Raw genomic sequence first — 26,086 nt, forward strand, 5'->3', positions numbered from 1 at the left:
TAATAATTTATTGCTATAATTAATCAACTACCAATCAAAAAAGAATTTATTGATGTCACTACGAAGTGAAGTATACATGAAGCTAACTCAGGTGAAAATATGTAAGCCTGCTTCGTACGGCTTAAACATCACACACTAAGGCTTGATTCCTAGTGCAAAAGTGTTAAATAGTCAAAGTTTGACTTACTTTTCCAGGGTTAATTTCTTCCTTAATGTGTTATGTTTAAGACTGGCCCTTCTTTACAACTCTTAAACATCCGAAACACCACAGCTCTTCTGGCACCCGACAGCTGTTGCCACGTTAGCGTTTTCGTGCTTGCTTATTGGCAAAAGATATCAGATTAAAGACGTTTGTTGTATCCAGTGCCTTCTGGAAAAACTGTTTGCTTTATCCAGTGCATTCCGGAGAAACCGACCTATGTGACAGATAAAAGTAAAATCGCTGGTCAAGAGTGGCAGATCTTCCAACAAACCATTATTCCCATTGAGAAGGGCGAAACACGAAGCATTATTGCAAGGAAACACGGGAACTTCTGGAGATTGTGAGGTACACTACGGAAATTTTTAATGGTTATGTATATTTGTTTTACCCTTCTCCCATGGGAAGAAATTGAAGCACACCAAAATTTGTCTACACTATTTACATTTTCTGGATTTTACCACTTACAGTCTGCATTTCGAGTTGATTCATTAGATCTGCGTTTTTTCTGTTTTTTATTTGTGGTCAAATTCTAGGGTTCTCAATGTTCATAGTTTTGTTGTATAATTGAGCTTTACTGGAAGATTTAAGATTGAGCCAAATAACAAAAGGGTAACTGTGTCCGTCAAAATTGGTGTTCGTGCCAATTTTAAGACCTTCTTGTACTTTCTGTTTGTCCGCATTATAATTTAATGGGAACCATATCGTTCTGATGTTAATAATGGTAATATGTAAGGTTTTCTTGTGCTGCTCAAAACCCCCTGTGTTGCGGCAGAACTTTTTGAATTCTAAGATTTTCGTATGATAAGTGAGGCTTTAAATTTAATTCTAGCATTAATTTTATGCAGCAAATTTAAAGAATACTGACTCTTTTAATAATTACAGAGATTCCTATATAGAAGCTTGATTGGAGTGGGAGGGACGGTGAAAGTTTGGACTGTTAGGGCAAACATAATCAGTTTTATATTTGGGGCTAAATAAGAACCTATCTGATATCTTCAGTAGTGTTATTTGGTTCATAATTAACTTGATTATTTTGAAAAAATAAGTGGATACAGAAGACCAGCCATCGTCCTTTTTGGATCAAGTGATAAAAAGGCCATCAAGAAACAAAACTTGAAAATCAGAAATCAAGAAGAATATTTTTCATTCAAGTATTTACATAAAACTATACAGGTACATATACAGTTGTGTGCCAAAGGCATAAAGCTACAGGAAAGAAAACAACTAAAAGAAAAGGAAAGAATCAATTTAGGAAAGAATTAGTTCAATATTAGAAACAATCCAATATTGCAACACTCCCCCTCAAGTTGGTGCATAGATATCCCACATGTCCAACTTGCCCAAAAACTTCAAGAACACTCGACTTGAAACTACTTTGGTAAGAATATCAGCCAACTGATCTTCTGATCGAACCTTAGACAGCGCCACAATCTTCTCATCCAACTTCTCTTTAATAAAGAATTTGTCTACCTCCACACGCTTTGTACGATCATGTTGAACCGGATTATGAGCAATATCACATGCTACTTTATTGTCATAATATAGTTGAATTGGCCACCTAGGCGAACAGCCCAAATCTCTTAGGAGAAGTCTTAGCCACAACCCTTCACATACTCCAAGTGCCATACCTCTAAATTCTGCCTCCGCACTTGATCGTGCAACAACATTCTATTTTTTGCTTCTCTGTGTAACAAGATTACCTCCTACAAAGGTGAAATAACCTGAAGTAAAACGCCTTTCATCTACTACTCCAGCCCTATCAGCATCAGTATATGCATCCACACTTTGATAATCCTCATTTTAAGTGAATAAAATTCCTTTTCCAGGAGCAGATTTTAGATACCTCAAAATGCGCATAACTGCATTCATATGTTGCTCTCCAGGATTATGCATAAACTGGCTAATAATACTTAATGCATAGGCAAGGTCTGGCCTTGTGTGTGCTAAGTACATCAATCTTCCTATGAGTCTCTGGAATCTTCCTTTATCAACTAGCACCTGATTAGATTCAATACATAACTTCAATCCTTCTTCCACGGGTGTATCAACAGGTTGACATGCTGACATACCGGTTTCCCGTAACAAGTCTAAGGCATACTTTCTTTGAGACAGAAAAATCCCTTTATCAAATTGGGACACTTCGATCCTAAGGAAATATTTCAAGGAACCAAGGTCTTTCATTTTGAATTCTTTAAACAAGTAATCATGTAGAGCCCTCCTTTCTTCAGAATCATTTCCTGTAACTATCATGTCATCCACGTACACAATAAGTGCAGTGATCTTACCTTGTTGATTCTTTATGAATAAAGTATGGTTTGAATTGCTCTAACGGTAACCAAATGCTTTCATTGACTTTGTGAATCTTCCAAACCATGCCCTCGGAGATTGTTTCAACCCATATAGTGACTTCTTTAATCTGCACACCTTCAGACTATTTATTTCTGATATCATGCAGTTAGGTGGGAGTTCCATGTAGACTTCTTCGGACAACTCTCCATGTAGAGAGACGTTCTTCACATCAAACTGTTGTAATGGCCAACCCAAGTTTGCAGCTAGAGAGAACAAGACTCATACTGTATTAATTTTAGCTACAGGTGCAAATGTCTTTGTATAATCGATCCCATAGGTTTGGGTGTACCCTTTTGCTACCAGTCTCGCCTTAAAGCATTCAATTGTACCATCTACTTTGTACTTAACAGTATAAACCCACTAACATCCAACTGGTTTCTTTCCTAGTGGACGGTCAACAAGTTCCTAGGTATTATTATCCTGTAATGATTTCATCTCCTCATTCATAGCGGCTTTCCACCTTGGATCAGCTAAGGCTTCCTGCACATTGTTAGGAATAGATACAGTAGATAATTGATTTACAAATGACTGATTTGATTCTGACAAACACACATAATGACTCATAGGATATTTAACTTTACTAGAAAGTTTGGGTTCATATGTGGATTTAGGGATACCTCTGGTGAAATGCTGAGGTAGTTGTTTTCTAGATGGTTCAAGAACATCCTTGGTAAGCGATTGGTGTGGTGTGAGGGACTCAGACGAAGGTGGACCCACAACTTCAATTTCTAGGTGTTCATCACTACTTTGATCCAAAGTTTCACCTACTTGATTAACAGTTTCAGAGAGTTCCCCTTCTTCAATGACCAAGCTACCCACATCTTCAGGGATGTGAACATCGACATCTTCAGAGGTGTTATCCACATCTTCAGAGATGTCCAAGCTACCTACATCTTCAAAGATATGAACATCCACATATTTAGAGATGTGATCATCATGGTCTAGAGTCTGAATTTCCTTCTGGTACTCCCCCTAAAGTTCAAGCTTAGAAGAAAAATACATCAAGTCTTCATGAAAAACTAAATCCAATGTAATAAACATTTGTTGGGTTGGAGGATGATAGCATTGGTACCCCTTTTGATAAGCAACATATCCTAGAAAGAAACATCGCAGCACTCGAGGAGATAACTTGTTGCGTTGATGCTTATGGAGGTGTATGAAAGCTACACAACCAAAGATGTGAGGAGGTAAATTTGGGACAACTGGAGCAACAACTGCCTCAGTGAGAGCCTGGGATGGTGTTTGGAAATCAACAGTGCTGGAGGGTACCTGGTTGATCAAATATGTTGCAGAGGTAAGTGCTTTGCCCCAATAGGATAATGGCATATGAGCTTCTATCAGAGAAGCACGAATAACCTCCAACAAGTGATGATTTTTTCTCTCAACTACCCCATTCTACTGAGGTGTATTGGAACAAGTAGTTTTATGAATAGTTTCGTGTGCTTCCAGATACTACTGAAGTTCAGAACTCAAATATTCACCTCCATTGTCACTACGAAGAACTTGAACTTGTGTATTGTACTGAGTATGAATCATGTTATAAAAATTTTGAAATAACAAGTTCACATCACTTTTAGACTTCATTAAGCATACCCAAGTCATCCTAGTGCAATCATCAATAAAAGTAACAAACCAACGTGATCCACCCAAGGTAGTGACTTTGGACGGACCCCAAACATCAGAATGTATGATCGTAAATGGAACTGAAATTTTATTCAAAGTTAAAGGAAAAGAAGCACGATGGCTTTTTGCAAGTTCACAAACTTCACACCGGAAGCTAGAAACGTCAAATTTTGCAAATAAACTAGGAAATAATTTCTTCAGGTAACCAAAGGAAGCATGTCCTAGATGTTGATGCCATAACCAGATTTCATATTTTTGCTTGTCCCCCTCAGAGCTATCCATCACTAGAGCTTGATGCAACTTGTCTGAACTCTTTGACACCACGTCCAAGTAATATAGCTTCCCTCGCCTAACACCATAACGAATCGTTTGCCTCATTTGGATGTCCTTAAACACACAGAAATCAGGCCAAAAAATTACAACACAAAGTAAAGTAGTGGTGATTTGGGAAACTGACAACAAATTGTAATCTAATGACGGAACCACTAAAACAAAATCTACATTCAAAGTATTAGTGAGAGATAAGGATCCTCCTCCAATAACTAGGGCCAAAGATTCATTGGTAGTGGAAACAAATTTTTGTGAGGACGGTTTAAGGGATGAGACCTGTTTAGAATCAAACGTCATATGATACGTAACACCTGTATCAATTATCCATACACTATTAGAAACAAGTGTAGACATGTTTAAAGACTTACCACCATTACTTGTCGATGCTGCTAATGTCAAGATATGTCCAGCAACATTATCTTATGTCTTTGTTTCAACAAACATTGCACTAGAGGTCTTCTTGGAATTCTTCTTCTGTGAATTGCGGCTATGAGCCCACCATTTTGAATACCCAACAAGTTCAAAGCAGTGACTTTTGGTATGACCAGTTTGATTGCAATGGGTGCATTTGTAGGTGGATTTACCAATACCATTAGTGATCTTAGGTGGGTTTTGAGGAGGCCCATTCTGATTAGATCGGTTTCGAGTCACCATGGTCGAAGCTTTAGTCTTTTCTAGTTCTCCAATCATTGTTGTGCGTCGAACAGATTCATGGCAGACCAATGCATAACATGTCTTTAATTCGGGAATAGGATCCTTTCTCAAAATTTCACTACGAACTTGTTCAAAGTCACCATCTAATCCAACAAGAAAAATATGCACCCTTTGTCGCTGAACTGATTTTCGATAAGAGTCAACATCATTCTCACTTTCCATGATCACTTTATCATGATGATCCAACTCACCAAAAATCTCAGTTAATTCTCCATAATACATAGAGAGTGTTTTGTCATTGTGTTTGGCAAAGAAAGCCCTTTGATTCAAGACAAACACTTGCAATTCATCTGCTCCATCATAAAAAGCCTTAGAAAGAGCTTTCCAAATATCTCGAGCAATGGGTAAGTGAATGTATCGCTTCATAATTTTTGGGGACAAATATCAACAGCCATCTTTTGACCTTTTGACTGTCTGAATACCACTTCTCATATGCATCATCCTTCTCAATAGGTGGTTGTGAGTTACCACGAATGAAAGAGGGTTTCTCCTTCTCAACAATATCCATCTCCATGATTTGAGACCACAAATCATAGTTTGTTTCATCAAGTGTAATCCTTGCCTTAAACAATGAACCTTCGGATTGAATAATAATGGGAGCATATTTGCTCTCAAATACTTCCGAATCTAAATCGGCCATGGTTCAATGAAGGGATACAGATGATTCAAGCTTCAAAGCTCTAATACCAACTTGAAAATCAGAAATCAAGAAGAATATTTTCCATTCATGTATTTACATAAAACTGTACATGTACATATATAGTTGTGTGCCAAATACATAAAGCTACAGGAAAGGAAACAACTACAGGAAAAGGAAATAATCAATTTAGGAAAGAATAGTTTAGGAAAGAATCAGTTCAATATTAGAAACAATCCAATATTGCAACAACAAATCTTCCAGGAGGATGCATTTTCACTTGTAGTGACTACTACCGATCCTCCGTACAACAAATGTCAGTGTCGTATAATATATAGGTTTCTTGTGTTTTAAAGTTCCAATCTTTTGTATTACAAATACTGTTGGCCTAATTTTGTCATCACTCAAATAAATTTTACTATGGCATCTGAATGTCATGATAAAATCTATCTTTACCCTTCATAAAAAGCCTTTATATTTAACCAATGTCTACACTTTTTTGAAAGCTTTGGAAATCACATTGCTAGCCCATAAGGTTTCACTAGTCAATAGCTTTATCAAAGTCTTTGTATTCTCACCATCACTTCTTCAGATATTTTGTATTGTTGAGCCAAAAGTGATTTAACTTTAAAGTTTTTAAAAATTATAAGTTAGCATTGTTAGATTTTTTTGTGTTTGGCATTTTATGGCATTTTATTGTAGTTCAAAAACTTTATAGGTTCTAATAATTCTTCAAAATGAGAAAATCTTCATTGTCTATTTAGTTATGTTAATTCATAAAAAAATTATAATTTGTATGTTAATTTGTTAGATTTGACTGTGTATGTTGGCATTTCATTATATATTAATTAACTTTAGAAATTCTAGTAACTCTTTGAACTTTCTATTGTATTTTCAAATATGTGAGCAAATCTTACGATTTTAGAAAACTTCTGAACCTCTTATAAGGTCAGAGCTCAAAGAAAAAACCTTATGTTAACAGTTAAAGGAGTTTTTAAGGCTCAACAAAGTATTGATAAGAGGAGGTAGCTTTAAGATTTAAAAGGAAAATTGTGTAGTTCTTTAAGTCGAAAGGTTTTGAGATCCAGCCTAACCTTTGATGAGATTAGTTAAAAGGACAATTTTATCAATGATTTGTTATTCAAAATGCATAAAGCAATGTCAACCATAAGATGAGTGATCAAATAAAGTCAATGTACCAACAATAAGAATCTAATTTGAAGACTTAAAATAAAGAATATATCAATAAGCCAAGGAATTTTCAAAACCATCAAAGCACCCAACAAAGATTAAAAGGGAGGTCTACAAAGAGGAACTAAAGAGTTGATAAAAGAAAAGTTTAAAAACTTAGAAAGAGGCTAAGCAAAATAAATAAAGAAGTTTTGAAAATCTATATTAATAGTGATATTGCTATCAAGGTTTAATTGTGTAGTTTTTTTTTTTGTTGAATTCATTGACCCTTGTTTCACAACTAGTGCACACAACCCATGTGTCATGAAAATGATTAAAACACTTAGAAGTCACTACATCATTGCATCTAGGTGAAGCACCTAAATTAATGCCAACATAGTTTATGAAAAGAAAGAAATAGTCAACAAAGGAAAGGAAGGAAGGTGGGTGTGTAGAAAGAAGCTACTGCTAGAGACACAAAGTGCATTAGTGGTTAATGTGATGAAACAAGCCAACATAAGGCCTTAGTTACAAATGAACCTCACCTAAAGGCATTCAAAGAGTTTGCTTTGGCATCATTTCTTTGGTAAGTCGCAAACTAATATGCAAATTATATTCTCCAACTAATTAAATATTATGTACACAAAAAGATGAAAGGCCTTATTATGCAATTATTTCTTTAAGTAGGAATCAATTACAAAAATTCAATTGGAGTAGCTTTTGTTTTAAATATAATCCCTATACAAGTGCAAAGTTATCTATTTGGTAGGAATCAATTACAAGAATTCAATTCGAAAGTAACTTTTGTTTTAAACATAATCCATATACAAATACAAAGGAGTCCAGCTATTTGATTTTAAATCAAATAAAAGAAAATATATATTAAATCTATATTTATATACATTCCCTTTTGACTCAAGTATTTACACTACTTTAGTTTTTTCATGTTCTATTTCAATTTGTGCATATGTTTGCTATGGAATCTGTGAGTTCTAAGATAACTGATTCTCTTGTTGCTCATTTATGGGTATAGGTGAATAATTTGTATTATTTTGTCTCTTTCATTTTGTTTTTTCACATCCGCCAGCTTTTTGATTCGAAGTATATCCGAAAAACTAGATTACATGGTATAAGAAGCCAAGCCTTCGAAACTTTCAAAACTATTACTTATTTAACAGTGATCTCTCCAAATATTACTGACAATTTGTCTTCATTGATTGGACTAAGCAAGCCATTTCAATTATTACTTTCAAAAAATGCAAAATGTTTGATTTCAGCCATAATTTACTTGCATTGGTACCGTACAGGCCGGATTGTCTCCTATCACCTCAGTTTCATTGTCATCCAATTCTTACTCCACAACCAGAATTGATTACCCCGCGGATCACACAGCCCAGTTTGAGCAGAATTTTGGGATTTGCATAATTTCGCTTTTAGCCTAATAGAATAATGAGAAGCAACGAATAGTTTATTTTAAAATGTAATGTCTTATAGAATAATGTAATGTAATGTAATGTAATGCAATATAATGTAATGTAATGTAATGTAATTTCGCTTTTAGCCTAATAGAATAATGAGAAGCAACGAATAGTTTAACCTTTTGATTCAATGTTGCACAATCTAAAACAACCTATGAGTTACTAAACTTTTAGGCCTGCCATCCTCAAGGTCTCCCTTGGTGATCAAATTATGTCACCTAATATTTAACAAAAACATTATTTCTTACGAGTTATAATCACAAGTTATTGAATTTGTTAGTTGAAAGAGTAGAAAAAGTATGAAGTACTATTATGACACTATTATTACTCTCAACATAAAAATATATAGGACACATCTATTCTCCCTACAAACCAAAATTTTAAAAAATCAAAAATATTTAGATATTTTTGAAAATTTCAGCATTTGATCTTCATGATCTGCCTAGTTTGTAGTCCAAAACAACAAAATTGGAAAAAACACTGTTTTGTCTTTAGTACATTTTGCATGCAGATGAGAGCCTGTCCCAAAAAAATCATGATCTCCAAGTGATGTTTTTGTCAATTAGAATAGACATCAATGTGCTTACATTCACAAATTTATATTTCTAATATTCCACCTCTAAATACTAAAAATGCAAAAATTAGCAAATTTTGTTTATTTCTCAATTAAAAGAGCACAAATTGCTTTATAGTTGAGTAGATATTACTAATACATGGTGCTATTATTTAGCCTACTTACCTATTCTAGAAATACAATTCAATAAAAAAATGTCCATTTGTCTATTAAAGGAGTGAAAACCAATGAAGCAGAGGCACAGTGTTGATGGAAATTGATGAATTAAAATAAATTACATTTTGCCCGTATAGATCCCCCCTTTAATCTGAATATAAAATCCGTCTACCTAAAACATGAAGTATAATTTAATATCAACTTGTAAATATAATAAGACAGCTCATTTTGAATCCTAGGCTAAACTACAAACAGGTGTGTCAGGCTTTAACCCCTGGTAAAAATTGATTTAAGCAAAAATCCGAGTGCCAAGAATTCACCAGACTAAATGCTACACATCATTTTCTTCAGTTAACTTGAAATATTCAGTTTCCCCAAAGATTATTTATGAAACATTGTAGTTTCAAAGGAAACCATTGTAGTTTCTAAGGTAACTATAGTATCGATCTGGGTTCCGAGATAATTTAATAAACTCCAAAGTACTTTTAAAAACTCCATGATCATTTTATTTCATATCTTAGAAATTTAGGTACCGACAGTCACATACATATAAAATATGCTCCAAAAATGTACACGTTTACACTAACTACCAGTCCACAAAACACAATTACGAATAATCGAAATGACAGGACTCTGTTTATCGGAACACTGAACCAACTACCAAAAATCAAAATGACATTTTCTCTGTTCACAATTTGATAGCACTTTCTTGGAATGGTGAACAGAGTCCTTCCTCAGTTGAACATCTACGCTTCAGCAAACCTGCCCAAAGAGATAAATTAACATATAAGAATACAACGCCGACTTTATAACACAATGATTGTTATTGCCACAACTGACATTGCTTAAAGAACTTAAGGCGTAGACAGTTTCGTACCCAAGTTCAGAAAGTTTCAAATGGGCCTCGGCATAGTCAGCAAAAAAGGCATCTTCATCCTGTCAAATCCACCGGAATAACGATATAAAATTTCTGAATGTAACAATTTCATCGAGAACCAAAATTTCTTACGTAGGGGGATGGGGCGAACAGATCTATATAACATATCTTATACCTGAGCATACTTGTGGACATAGGGTGCAAACTTAGGATCAGTTAGTAGAGCCTTGTCAGAAGGCAATTGCAGGAGACCTTCCTTCTCTCCAGTGACAAGTTCTCTGTAAAAATTATAACAAATTGTATATCTCATCAGAACAATCACCAAAGCAGTAAATCATTGAATGACTACTGAAACAAATTTACTTCAAGTTGTAAAGCAACCATGGAAACAATTGACATTTCTGTAATGAATTTTAAGTAAAAAAAATGCAATGCAACACAAAGCTAATTGTGAATTTGATTTGAGATAAAATATTATAAAGGTAAGAAACACCCAAGCTATAAATCATGGAACGACTACTGAAACAAGTTTATCAAGTTGGAAAGCAATTTATGGATACAATTGTCGGTTCTGTAATAAATGTGGGCTACCAAAATAATACAATGCAAAACGAGGCTAATTGAGAGTTTAATTTGAGCTAAACTATTACAAGATAATTCTAAATCCAGAACCTATTACCCATTCACCGTCGCACAAACCATAAAGGTAAGAAACACCCAATATATAAAGCCAAAACACCTACAGTTTGCTCCAAGATCTTGTTTTAAGAGAGCTAACAAAAACCGGGGCCAACGCAACACTTTCACAAGGGGCAATACAGAGTCAAAGCAATATACAGAATGATAAGAGAGTCATTAGGAGAAAGGGTACTCGGGAGACTCTAGAGATCTGTAAATTAATACAGAGAATTTTCACGAATAGGAGGCAGTGTTGGATTTTTTATAATATTTTATAATTTTAATAATTTTCAGAAAATATGATGACAATAACTTTGAAAATAAGAGGAGTAAATCAGTCATTCAGGAACAGTGAATGGTAAAAGCAATTTTTCTTTACACCATTACAATGAAAAGAAATCAGACATACAGTAGTTTATGTCCCTCTTCACACTGTTGGTTGATCCAATCACTATTAACTTTGCAAGGATTTTCCAATTATCCAAAATATCAGCATGTACATTATACAGACTTATTTTATTTATTTGCTTTCCTTTTTCACCTTTCAAGGGTGTAACACAAGCACTAGGGGACATCAGGATTGGTTTCGAGGATGGAGAAAAGGAGGGCCAAAATTTTGGGACGACAGGAGGACAGTAGCATGGGAGGGGTGTTGTAATATATTTTACATATAGTACTTGAAATACTAGTTATAAAATGATGTATAAAAATATAACAACTAATAAATTATAATACCAGATAGTTGAACATAGCAAAATTGCAACATGAATATCATAAAGATGATTACAGAGAGTAACATGATATCAAGATAAGTACAAAAACAGGTAATGTATTTGTATATGAATATGTAATGAATTACAAAATCATGTAATGAATATGCATGTGTAGTGTGTGTGTGTGTCAGTGACACTTCCGGTAACCAGTAAACCCCCTTTCTATCATATTCGCAGCTTCAAATTTAGCTTGCAGAAACCCACAGCCACGAGATGGTGGTGCAAAGGTGGTGGTGGGGAACATCCCCAACTGCAATGGAGGAAGGGAACGAGTCTCCATATTACACTAAAAAAATTCGATTGCTCTTATTGTCTGATGAGAAAAATAAGTTAGATAGAGAAATGTTATAGACTTAACTCGTACATTTGGCATGATCTAATTATGCTTGGACATGTGCAACTGGGGCCTTTTGATTGATTGAAGACAACTAGGTGTTGTTGATGTGAATTTTGTTCCACTACAACATGCACAATCAAACACACAATATTTCTAGGTGAAACACCATACACTCAATTGTCTCTTAAATAAGAATGTCCATATGCTAAATAATATATATAGATTATGATCATATGAAACTACCTCAAGATTCCTTCTTAATCATGGATTACACTTAGTTTTAATGATACATGTCATGACCCAAGTTCTCTAGCAGGAGAAATGAAATTTGTGGTTGAACAACTTTGGAGAAAGCAGAAGATGGCGGCCACAGAACCCTGTGCACGAGGACATTTCCAGGGGATGTCTCCATCTCCAAGAAGTGTCTCCGTCTCCAGGTACAGTATCCAGGTAACCATGAGTAAATTAAACATAAATAAATTGTTTTAATTGACAAAAAATGAACTCCATATTTGGAAACAAGGAACAAATAGTAACCCGGAATCTTGCACTTCTCTTAGTAAGAGATAAAGTACAAATGTAATTTTAGCAGTTCTTAAGCCCCGTCTCCTAAGACCAAAAAAGTTCGATCTGATTATGTGGAATAAAGCATATTATCAAAAAGCAAATGCTGCATGAAAGACCTCAGAAGATGTCTCTCTACCCTTTATAAACAAGCTGAAGTAACTGGAAAACAATTTTGAAGTGGCTCCATTTTACACTTATTGTGACTGGTAGAATACGAGACAAAAGTACAATAGATCGTTGTAGAAAATACACTCTATGTATGTGCATAACCGTGTAGATTTTCACGAATTGTCATGAGCAATGCATGTTACCTACCCCAAAAGTCCAAACTAAACAGTAGAATCAAATACAATATGATGGTAAAGATTGTCAACAAAATAATACAAATAACTCATAAGCACTTACGTGAAATAGGAGTTGTCAAAGACGAGCGGGTTGGGAGTCCATGCACCTTCAAATCCAGATCTCTCTTTGTGGCATTTTCCCTGGTTTTGAAACAAGAGAAAGAATTCAGCAATCTTCATAGCAAACAGACATCGTACACAGAAACATAAAGAAGCGATTCAGACCATACAACTCACCAAAGTGTGGGCACCAGACAAAGCGACAATGTCCTGGTCACTCAATCCCATGTGACCGAAAACATCTCTCAAGTGATCAGCTCCTGCATGAGATATTACACAAATCAATATAATAAAGGTAGAATAACAAACAGCACAATATGATTGGTCAACTGCTCTGTCCATTCAGAGTGCAGTTAGATAACTTCCTAGCACGTTAGACGAACAAGCTATCTGAGCATCGATTTAAGATTCTACAAAGTGCAGTACAAAAAGGCTTATACAGTATTTCACACATTCATACCTTTCGTGGCATCGGGCAATCGTCCCTCTTCTGGTGGCTCAGGCTTGTCCTGAAGGATTCACAAATTCATTGAAGATTAAACCTTAGTTATCTCAAATATTTGAAAGGTCATTGAAATAGAACCCACATTGAAAATATGTTCACATTAAGATCACTGCTCAACTCGTATCTTAAATGAAACCAAAAAACCAAATAATTACACCAAACGATCAGCTATCCACCTGAAGCGATAGCTTTACCAGTGAGAGGAGCATAGCTCATACTACTAAAAATTGAGATACGCCCACAATTTCAAGAAACATCAGACACAACAGCTGGCCCTTTTTTCCCTTATTCATCAATCAAATTAAAACTGGAAACCAAAAGGTAGGGAATCAGCGGGCTATGCAATCATTGATAAAAGTGGGTCAACGTTTCTTGCTGAGACTCTTTTGAACCATGTGCTAACGTAACCGACCCGACTATTTTAAAGGGCAAGAACTTTAAAACTAGTCTTCTTAATGCAACTCTGTAAATGTTAATTCGTAGGCAAACAACAGAATTCAGAGGTTAAACCCATAATTTCCATTCATGACTAAGTTAAAACTAATTCCCATATAAACACACCAAAATCATGAGGTGGACCGAGTACTGTGGGCTTAACTTCCAAATTTACTTTTTTCCTAATAATACAAAGAGACAACAGCTATACAGCCACTTATTTGGAGGAGTCCTGCAGGCTTAACTTCCCAAACTTACTTTTTCCTAATAATACAAGAGACAACGGCTATACAGCCAGTTATTTGGACCAAGTCCTGTGGGCTTAATTTTCCAAATTTACTTTTTCCTAATAATACAAGAGACAACGGTATACAGCAAGTTATTTGGACCGAGTTCTGTGGCTTAATATTCCAAATTTACTTTTCCCTAATAATACAAGAGACAACGGTTTTCTTTTTGAACTAAGCATACCAATTCCCGTTGGTACGTTAACTACTGCATAGCCGCTGCCGCAATAGACGACTATGTATATGTAATCACAATCAACATCAAAAATTCCTCCCAAAACAATAGTATGGTATCTTAGATGCCCTCACAGCAAGAGGGAGAACAGAATACATCCCCTTCCCGAACCATGCAATAAGGCACATAACTGAGCTTCTGGAGATAGATTATTTCGAGGAATACATCTTCAGTAAGAACCTATTATTTTCCCTGAACACAACAATTCTTCTATTCTAATTTCAACGAAAATGGAAAGCGTTATTATAATTCAAAAGGATCTCCAACGCATCGATAACAACCACCCAAATCACGACTGAACCAAGAACGAAGGTGTCAATGATTGGATCTATACCTAATCACAACATTTTGACCGTGAGATTACAATGAGCTAACTCGGTTCCAAGCTTCGTTTGAAACTATTGTAAGCTTCACTGTCCACATACAAAGATAATGCAGGTTCCCCTGCATCAGATGCTGAATATCAAATCAATCCCCCTTTTCTGCTTCAACGCACCTTCTACCATTAAAAAGCACAATTGAATCTCTAATTACACAAGGATAGTTCAAATTGACTATATAGGACAATAATCCCTCACAAACTCGTGATCTAGTTGGATAAAGGCTTAAAAAAATGAAACCTAACATACGAGCCTTCGACATCATCAATTGGATGAGGGGCACTTAATCTAGTCGGATAAAGGCTTTAAAAGATGAAACCTAACATACGAGCCTTCGACATCATCAATTGGATGAAGGGAACCCTAAACCCTCGAACCTTTTTTCCCTTGTACTTTAAAAGAATTGAAATTCAAGGCAAGCTGGAGGTTACCAATGACCATCGAATCGCTTTTGAAGATCCAAATACGACTCCTACAGACTACACAGAAGAAGCCTAAAACCCTATAAACCCTCATTCCCGGTTCGAAATAGATATCTATTAGAAGTTTTAACAAATCATCCATGAAATAACCCATAAAATCAAATCAAACTCGATTCGAACAAAAGTTTCTTAGCAAATAGGCACACCGTCACCCCTTAATCAACAGAGCCCAATTAACTTATAATATAAACTAATTTCTCATCATCTGTTACTTTCTATCAAACCCCATTTTACAATATCCCTCAAATGCGCAATCAAAAGCCATATACTTGACTTCTCTGTAAGCGTAGCATGGAATATCAGGTCCACCAATGACCTCAAGAGTCGTGAGCTACTACCCGTTAAATCATATCGAACCCGATCCAAACAAACCCTCAATCTTATTAAATATTCTTATCAAATAGACGCATTGTAATGACTCAAACATAGAAACCCAATTTATATGTAATCAAAACCCATTTCTCATGATCTTCTACTTTCAAACAACCCCCATTTCACAACATCCTTCAACATGCCGATCAGAAATCGTATACTTACTTCTCTGCCAGGGTGGAATGGAATATCAGGGCCACCAGTGACCTCAACAGCCACAACTCCAGCCAACTCATAGAGATCAGCATAAGTGACAATGGGGAACTGTGCCTTAATAGGCTCCAACAACTTTATGGCAATATCCAAGCCACTGTTAGCCCCATGAGCCAACTCGGAAGGATGTCTAATAGTTCCAAAAGGCCCTCCAGTCTTCGTCTTCACATCATAAGTACCAGCGGCGTGCCATCTACACAACAAAACTACATAAGCATCTTATCCATATGACCAAATGCCAAACAATTAGTTCAAAATATGAATAGCGATGATCGTTTCTATGCTACTTACGCGAGACGAACCATAATGGGAGCACAGTTCTTCTCAGCAATCAGAGCTCGCAACTTCCTCTTACATTTGTCGATGGCCTTCTTGTATTCCTCGCTCACTTCTGGATATGCCTTCACCATGATTGCTTTCTTCGCTTCGCCTGCCAAAAAAAACAAAAAAGGCAAAATCGTGTAAATCAGATCACCAGATTTGTGGGCATCACCGTAGCTTTGAGGATTGCCCCAAAACTTTGTGGGTTTTGCCAAATTTCTCTATTTCGATCGATATCGATACAAGCAGTTCAAAACTCCGTAATCAACATCGATCAGATCATTAAAGGACGGCAAACCTCAAAAATGGACATAGCCTAAAAACTGTGAGCATTTCCTAAAAATGCCTACCTCACTAGAATTCCAAACGGTTCGACGATGCTTTTGCTTTCTGCAGTAAGAAATTGCTCTACTCGACTGATTTTATATCTCCTGGCAAAGATTACAGTATGGAGGAAAGTTGATCTCGACCGTTCGTTGTCGCATCAGACGGCGCAAAATGCTTCCTCGGTTTGACGATTTGGAGGACTAAATCGACGGTGTGGATGGGTCCGTGGGATCTACGGCTAGACTTTTTAAGGCACAAACTACTTTGGAGGCGATAATGTAGACCAATCGAAGAGCGTGGCCGCGTTACGCCTTCACGATGCGAGAAGAAATTAACTAACATAAATTATAACTGCCTATTTATTCTTGTGGTTTATGTTTTTTACCACTTCTGTTTCATTGTTGAGTTTGTCAACTCACCTAGGGGAGAGATTAGGTTTAGTAAATTGCTAACCTCAGTACCTACTAAAGTAGGTCTCGCCCACGATAACAATTAGTGTGTACACACTCCACATATTTAAAACTAATATGTTATAATTTGTCATTTTTGCAGACGTTTTTTTAGTTAAATTATGTTGGAGTATTTTGGGGGAGCTATTTAAAAATAATTATTTTTCATTTAAATTATTAAAATATATTTATTAAAAAAAATTATCACAATCTAATTAAAAAGTATTTAATATTTTTAGAATAAATTGTGAAATTTTGATTTTATTTATTTATTTATTTTTAAAGAGACAATTATTTAACAATTAATTTGACACAAAAAATGTGTTATAAAATATTCGACACAATCTAACTAAAAAATATTTGAAATAATCTCTACATATTGTGGAAAACTAATATCGTTAATTTAATACTATTTTTTAAAAAAATTGTTATTGATATTAAACATTTTTGTCAGTGTGTTGTTTATGTGTGGTTAATAGCTAGGTCATTGACCTAATTCTCTTGTTTTTAATATCGAAATATTATCTATAACATATGAGGTTTTAGATGGAATTAGAAATGCATTATTATCTTCTTCTTCTTTTGGTAATAAGTTGAATTTGTTGAAGTAAATAGAACATTACATAAAGGATTGCATTAAAGGAAACTAGTGAAACTATGATGGATCTCATCACTGAGCAATCCATCCTCATTAACACATACCAACCATCTTCTCAAGCTAAAGAACATATGCATGTAGTTGTCACAAAATAACCATTGCCAACATAAAGATAGGTATCAAAGCAACAAAAGTCCTCAAACAACAAAGAATGAAGCTAGGGAATATTAACCTTGTGGATTACAACTACTAGGCAAAAAAAGTTAGACAGTGAATGGAAGATAATTGTGACTCAAATTGTCGAGTCCTCGCATGTCCAAAAGCCTTCCAAGCATCCAATGAGTGCCATAAACAAAAATAAGAACATGTAACACCCTACCAAGGAACTCGGAAGGACAGGGGTGAATGTTATTAAGTTTAGTGAATTAAAAAAAAAAACATTATGGTTTTTGCTTGTATGATTTACCTAAAATTAAGTGTCCTAAGTGGTTCCTTAACGATTTGTTCTTAAAGTAATCATTCTTAGTTTTAAGTTCAGCAATTATGTTTATACTGACTAAAAGTAACTTCTACTTTCAAATAAATGAAACATCATTCACATGTTGTCTTTTATAAGATTGTAAATCCATTGACATGTAAGGAGTAATCTTAACCTTAAGTGTAACCTAAATATTATAACATCCACTTTCTGATAAGGAAAGTTAAGTAAAGATTTAATAGTAAGTATACAATTTTTCAATTCATATCATTGAATACATCCTACTACTTAAATACCATTTTATAAAGACTTTTTTCCTTCTTTATATATATTTAAGAGTGTTTAATAACATTTTGCCACAGAGAGGAGGGGAGGAGGATTTCCTAACAAATTACATTTACTTTTCCCTTTGATTCCCTTTTTCATGGACTACCGACCCTTATTAAATTGTTTTTATTTTAATTTACATAAGTATGTCAACATGCCCCTCTTAAGGTTTACAACACTTTTACACCAATAATAATAATACATCAATATAAAATCTCTTTTACAACGACAATGATACAATAATATCAAATTTTCATCTTCATCGATGTCATGTTTGAACCATGAAAAATACCTTGAAATATTTTACCACCCAACCATGTGGAACTATAAATGGTCCACTCCCTTGAGATAGGAAATAAGACCAAGATCCACATAGTTTCTAAGGCAATTTAAGGCTTGGGTTATCCCTTACCAAAATAAAATAACAAATATAGAAGGTTCAACAAAACAGATAACTAGAGTCAAAACAATAGTGGGGGCTTAGACCGCAACTAGCTGAGAGTCATCGCACATTCCTATAGTGTTGGCATCAACCACCTGAGCTAAGGACCACCCTGTTGCACTCAAACCTTCTACAAAACGTCCTTGCCTGGAGTACTCCAAAAAAAATTGTGGTCACAATATCCAATTATATTGATTAAAGTTATACCCAAGCCCCCAAAACCCATTCATTTATTAATGTTTCCACTTGATTACAAAACTCGCATGTAGATCTAACCTACTTAGGGCTCTAGTCTCTAACACATGATAGGATCCTCCAGCAACCACTTTTGGGTCCTAACACCTATGGTGAGCCACTCACATAGGGCTTCTACCCCTACTCACAAAATCATAAGTATACATGAGTTTAGAGCACTTTTCTACAGTCTCATACCCCAAGATTAATCCTCTAACCCTAACTCATCAAATAAGCAATAAATGCATAAAAACATGTAATAAGCACATCGTAAGCAATAATGGAATGATGGACATACATGTATCACAACTAAATAATAATAATGCCTCTAGTGACCCAAAATAGATATTAAAAAACTTAAACAAATCGTTTAGAAGGTTTGACTAGCTAAAAATCATAAAATTACACTTTACTAAAAAATCTTGTAAATTTGCGCAATACTCCTATGCATTCATTAGATTGTGTTGCTCTTATATTAAGCTTGTGCATCTCTAGGTAGAACCTATGCATTTGTGTAACTTATTAACAATATTGACAATTGATAGATGCAATAGAAATTGTGCCTTCATGATGTCTTTGTGCACATGTGTGTACTATTTTTGGACATCTATACCCAACGGTGTAAAAAGTATAATTGATTGGTCTATGTTGAAGTCCATATCAGATTTGGGCATGATAGGGTTTTTATTTCTACCCCTAGATTGGATTCTAGTCAGGAATCCCTATCACACTCAACCTTTTTCTTGACTTCAAGCCAAATCAATCAAGACTCCTTAAACTTCCAACAATAAGATATTGACTTTCTTTGCACAAACATGATTCATATAAATTAAACACGATGAAAACACTCATATAAATTTGTATAAATAGAAAATTAGTCAAGTAAGATTTAATCTTATTGAATTTTTTCTCCTTATCCATTTTAATTTCTTCTTGTAGATTAAAGGATGAGAAAAAGGTGCCTATTGGATTCTTGGTTGATTGGTATCTTTTTTGAGAGGGCTAAGGATTCAAATGCTTGTTGTAAACCTTCCTCCTCCTTCCTAGTCTTTGTCTAGTTGTTATACAAAATTTCCTCAACTCTTTGAAACTCCTAGAAGCCTAAATCTTAATAAGAAAATATTAATTTATTTAACATTCCCTACATCAATTCCTCCTTGCTAGATCATGGTTTCCAAAACAAATAGATTTATAAGCAACCTTATGGTTGTGTTGGTTGTAGGAGTTGCAAACCGTGCAACTCTAAGGTTTGATTCATTAAATAATTATTTTTATTTAATCAAATCAAACTTTATAGTATTATTATTTTTATGACTAATATGTTTCACTCCTTATCATAACATCCTAAGGGCATTTATCTCAAAGAAGGCAAGCAACTCAGTGGTCAAGAACATCCTCTCTCCACTCTAAGGTCCAAGGTTCTAATCTCATACTAGTTTTCTAATTCTCCTTTTTATTTATTATCTCTCTTAACCAACTCAAGGATAACTTCTTTACCCTTCACATCAAGGAGCATTAGTGACAAGTTGGTAGCTTACTACTTAGTTATTGAGAGGTTTATGGTTATAGTCTTCGAGAGGTAGGATGATCTAAATATCAACTTTCAATCCTTTTTAGTTTCTACTCCTATTTATTATTTTATTATTTTTAATGTGACTTACTCATTTAATGCAAGAACATAATGATGCAATTTAAAGTTAACTACCACAAATGCAATAATTATATATTTATTTGGCCATATATGTATTCTCCCATGTATACTCAGATAAGTACACCTAGACATTAAAGTAGGAAATCACACATCAATAACCATTGAAATTATAACAAACATAAACATATTTAACTTAGCGTACCATCAATTTCCAATTCACTAAAAGATAAAACCCAAATATCTTAATCATGTGATCGACTTCCTAACACAATTATAGGTATGGGTGCCTATATGGATCATGACACCATCTCCAAATCAATAACTTGTTTGAGGATTTTTTAGGCATGCTCAGACCTATCTAGCCTTGGGTGGAGTTGATGCCTAGTACCTGCACACACCTGCATCATCGACTAACAACATACCATATATGCAAATAGTGACAAAGAAGGAGGAGTGTGACATCATGTAGATCTCCCACAGGAGTGACTACGAGTGCCTCCCCTCATCCGAAAGACACACCAAGTAGTGATATACATAAATACGACATATGGTGGGTTAGCAAGGTTAGTCTATAAATACCATAGTCATAAACCAAAAGAACATCATATAAAGAGTAAACAATGCCCATAATATTAATGTATCCAAACAAGCTATTTCAAAAAGGGTGTAAAACATGATTCATAACATAATAGTAAAATAGAAGTTCATACAATATGTCTAATCCTAATGTAAAGCATAATAGGACGTTAAACTATAGATCTAAACAACATGTCTAATTCCATGATGTAAAGCATACAGTATGATGTTAAACTAAGAATTTAAGCAACATGTCTAGTCTCATAATTACTAGGGTGGGCATCACATAACCAAAAATGTGATCAGTTAGGTTTAATTGTTTTGCAAATCTACTCAAACCTATGATTCCACCTAACCATGTTATAGCCCCAAAATTGAAACACTTGCACATGTTGTAAATGTTGCTTGAAAGATAGAGGAAGAGGGGTGCAAAATTGTTCGTCAGGTACCTTGAGGCCTTTAACACCCTAGACAAACCATTGTTTCCATGACTACTCCCAAAAACTAGACACCATTTTCCAAAAAGTTCAAGAAGAGAAGAGCTCTACCCATTCTAACTTTGACCTATAGGATTTCTATTATCCTTGCTCCATAAATGTTGGTATGATAACTAACATTTATAATATTTTCCCTTCAAATGACAACCTCCCATCAAAACCAAGAAACTCATATAACCCTTCATTTCATCTTAGACAAAGAGATGACTTTTTTAAAGAAGAAAAAATAAAAACTCTTAACCCACAACCCCACCAAAAGACATCATGAAAAAGGGAAAGGAGAATAATAAGCATCACCTTGCTTCACCATAGAGCTCGTGTAATGAAGCTCTCAATTCTTTCTTAGAGCATTGCGTTGATTTTGGCTTCCAACCAATCTTCCTCCGCTTTGTTATATTCCTCTCAAACTCTCTAGAATTCTCTAAGGTGTGCCTCATCTACATTTATCCATCCAACCCTAGATCTCATCTAGGTAATGTCATGATCAATGATGTGTTTCATAGCTAACAACTTGAGGCAAAACCAAGCCTTCATTGCTTCTTTAAAATGCTTGTGTCTCAGAGATTTCAAAAAACCTCCACATGAAAGGCATATGTTTTGTGCATGACAATTTCTCAATGCCAGTAGCACTCTCCTCCAAATTAATTTCAATTCCAGGAATTAAGGTAGTTAATATATCCTCTATTCCAATCAAAGCTTCTACAAAAATCAATTGATGCATCATGAATTGGATTATGTCCTTCCTTTTGCCCAATTATAGCGCTAAAGCTAAGATCATTGAGTAAATGTTTGTGCTTGTTTGATAGCGGTTCTCCATCTGATAAGATATCTCACCCAAGAGCTAGTCGACAACATCCTCTAATCTGATGTGGATGAAATTGAACATCTTGTCCATTCCAATCCTCCTACTATGGCCATGGAATGAATTATGTTGCTCTCAACATTGTAGAGTGAATGAACTCTCCATTTTCTCTTCACCAAACAATCAAACCCCATAAATTATCTACACATGGATAAGTGTGTAAGCATAAAAAACAAATCTCGCATAAATAAACATAAGGGTGGTGAATGATGGCTTTTAATTGATGTCAATTACATCCAAAGTAGTAGTACTTGTAGACACCTAAAAATCTTTTAGAAAATAAAGTATTTTTATTTTCTGAAAAAGTCCCTGATGACATCATCATTTATTAATTAATTATTTATTTTATTTATTTTTATGCCATTAAATCCCTTTATCTTAATTAAAAATATTTAATTAAGGAATCCCTCCCAAAAATGTTTAAATCTTATTTAAACATTATTTCTTTATTTATTAATTATTTAATTAATAAATTGACCAAAAATTTCAAAATAAATAATTTATTTATTTTTTGCCCAAAACTTGGCCAATTTCCTTAAGACCACTAACCTCTTCCAAAATCTTCTAATCCTTCTTTAATTTTGATTAAAGGCTAATCCCATCATTTCCTACCCCTAATCCCAACTCAAAATATTTAATTAAGATTAAATATTAATCCTCATGTTTATTAAAAATATTTTAATAAATATCTCCTCTACCCAAACCCTTGAAATAAATAAAACTTTATTTATTTCCTAAAAACCTTATTTATCCTCATCCTAGGAAGTTCTAGACTCTTCTAGAAAGTCTTCATCCTCATCCAAAGCCTAAACTCTTCTAGAAGATGTCAATCCTTATCTTTGACCCTAATCCTAATCCCCCCCCCACCCACCCACCCCCCCCCCCCCCCTTGTCACATTCCCTAAACATGGGTTAAGACTTGCTAACCCAAGCCAAAGCCAACAAATATCTCCTCCTTCACCCACCCTCATTAAATGCCATCCACTTGCCCATCTCTAACAAGCCTAATCTAATCTTAACCCAAACCTAATCCAAGCCTTAATCATTTGCACATTCCTAAGTCAAGCTTAAGACTTTCTTAATCCAACCCAAGTCAAAATATCTCAACTCTCTCACAAATATCCCAACCGTAAAACTTTATGAAGCCCACAAAGCCATAAATGACTCTTACAAGCCCATTCATTGCTCTTACAAGCCATTATGAGGGTCTTTATGAGCTTTGAGCCTCCTTTGTTGACCCCTCAACCCCTCTTGCTCTAACCAATGACCCTATGACATGTGTCACTCCCTGCTTGGTTGTAAGGAAGCACATTCCATGTGCTCTCCTCTCATTCAATCTAAACCTTCCATAAGCTTTCTCCCATCCTTGCATCCTAGCCCTTGATCCCTCAAGCCCTTTGCCTATTTAGCGAATCCTCTCCCAAGCCATTTTAACACAATCACCCATAGTAACAAAGCAATGCCATTTTGATCATGAAGTAAAACCATAATGCCATTTTTGAGAAGCCATTTTACATCAAATCCATTCACCCAAGCCAAAATCCATCAAGAACACCATTGAAGCCTTTGGAGAATCGAGCATACATCCTATCTAATTAGACAAAGCTACTCAACAAGAGAGTTTCTCATTAAGAGAGTCCATTAATGGCTCATATTCTCAATTGAGAGCTCATCTTAGTCTATCTTGAAGTTATGTTTATTTAGTTTTGTGAATACTTTTGATTTGATATTTAGTATTCTTTGCATTATTAATCCTCATATACAGTACTTAGGAATGGTACATTTTACGTGATACCCAAATGCATGCTTCATTAAAGAATTTGTGGTTGTTTCTTAATGAGATGGAAAAAATAAATGTTAGGTACATTTAATCATCCCACCTGACATCAGTAAAATCTTCCATAACTATCTTGGACATGTTGAGAGTTAGAGCCCATATTGACATTATGTTTTCTTCCTTGCTTCCAACTCTTTTAATGTGTGTGATTTTAAAGTCCTCAATGGTGGTCAACTCAACTTTTATATCGTGGATGTAGTTTTGTAAATGTCATGCATATATGTCCCCTTTTATGATGACGTTGATAATAATTAAAGAGTCCCCTTCAACATGCAGTTTTTTAACCCCTAACTTTGTTGATGCTCTAATAGCGAAAAGGGTTTCTCTAGCTTTAGCAATATTGTCTATGCCATCTTGTAGGCATTTTCCATCTAGTGATACAATATCTCCACTTGCATGGTGGTCCCAAATCCCCTTTTGAGGCACCATCAAAATTGCATTTATAACATCATTCTTGTGGTGTTCCCATTGAATGAGATCTAGAGAAGAAAGAGGGAGGGGATTAACTGATGTAGCCCAAACCTTTTCAAAACAATACTTTAGAAAATATTATTAACACAACACATATTTTCAGAAGATGAGATTCTTCATTAAACTTCTCCAACTCTACTCTACCTTACAATGAAAGAAAATGCCCACTTATAAACAATTCTGAAAATTACCATATTTGGCAGATCTTCATAAAAAAATAAGAAATTTTCATTTTTGGTAATTTCCAAAACCCATCCTACGAATCCTTATTTTTCCCAAGAAAATCCTCCATCTAAGAGATGAATTGCCAACTAATCTACAAAATCAAGAATATGATTTTGGATTAATTACAAAAAACAACTTTCCAAAAAACTAGAAAAAACACAAAAACCTAATTTTAGAGGTCAAGACGAAATTTCAGGCTCCCGAAAAAATGTCAAAATGACCACCTATCAAGATGAGCTCATCGGCAATCCAAATAACTCCTCATGCAATTGCATGTAATATTTCAGCCAAAATCCACATCTGAGTCAAAAGTTATGATTCTCGAAAGTTGATGCATCATTCTCCCCTTCTTGAAAGAAACACAGCTCCTGCAAGTGGCTATCTGTGAATTGTTGCAATTTTATTTGATCTAACTGCATTACTGCCCACTCAGATAACCATGTACTCTCTATTTCAGGTAACCCATCCCACTGTATCAGGTATCTGTTATGATGGCCATGCCTTGTGGAGGTAGTTTGCTTGTCAAGAATTTTGGCAATCTTTTCCTTCTTATTAGGGAGGTGATGTTGCCAATCCACTTCTTGGCCATTATCTGCATTGGGAGCATCTCCATGGAGTGTGTATAAATTAGAAACATTAAAAACAAGGGAAATGTCAAGATTTGCTGGTAAGTTGACCTCATAAGCATTACCATTAATCTTTTTGATGATTTTGCAAAGCCCAATCTTTTTATACTACAATTTATGATGGGTGTATGTAGGAAATTGTTCACGCCTCAATTAAACTATCACCAAGTCACCAACAACAAATATTTGTTGTCTTCGAGTAGCATCTGCAGCAATCTTGTAATTTGCATTACTATCCTGTAACTTTTGTCTGACATCTTGTTGGAGCTGATGAAGGTGTTCAACAAAGGAAACTCCATCATCACTAATTATGTCCCCCAAGGGAAGTGACACAAGATCTAGAACACCTTGAGGGTTTCGACCACAGACAATTTGAAATAAAGATTT

The 26,086-nt window shown here is 34.9% G+C and overlaps 1 protein-coding gene and 1 long non-coding RNA gene across 2 annotated transcripts; one reads left to right on the plus strand and one right to left on the minus strand.

The window, feature by feature from the left end:
• Window positions 1-281: 281 nt before the first annotated feature.
• LOC149533284 (uncharacterized) lies at window positions 282-8,564 on the plus strand. Its single transcript, XR_016357729.1, has 2 exons — window positions 282-547; window positions 8,333-8,564. It is a non-coding gene; the product is annotated as an uncharacterized LOC149533284 (long non-coding RNA).
• Window positions 8,565-9,713: 1,149 nt separating this feature from the next.
• Window positions 9,714-16,496, minus strand: LOC149533285 (L-ascorbate peroxidase 2, cytosolic-like). Its single transcript, XM_089803560.1, has 9 exons — window positions 16,450-16,496; window positions 16,070-16,208; window positions 15,731-15,971; window positions 13,330-13,378; window positions 13,047-13,129; window positions 12,871-12,950; window positions 10,286-10,388; window positions 10,111-10,169; window positions 9,714-9,995 (listed from the first exon to the last, which is right to left on the minus strand). Exons 2-9 carry the CDS (start codon window positions 16,186-16,188, stop codon window positions 9,980-9,982), a joined length of 750 nt encoding a protein of 249 aa, XP_089659686.1. The 5' UTR covers window positions 16,189-16,208; window positions 16,450-16,496; the 3' UTR covers window positions 9,714-9,979.
• Between the last annotated feature and the right edge of the window lie 9,590 nt (window positions 16,497-26,086).

This window comes from Cupressus sempervirens, chromosome 10 (genome assembly GCF_028749045.1).
Source record: "Cupressus sempervirens isolate cs-2001-9-10 chromosome 10, ASM2874904v1, whole genome shotgun sequence".
Lineage (NCBI taxonomy): Eukaryota > Viridiplantae > Streptophyta > Pinopsida > Cupressales > Cupressaceae > Cupressus > Cupressus sempervirens.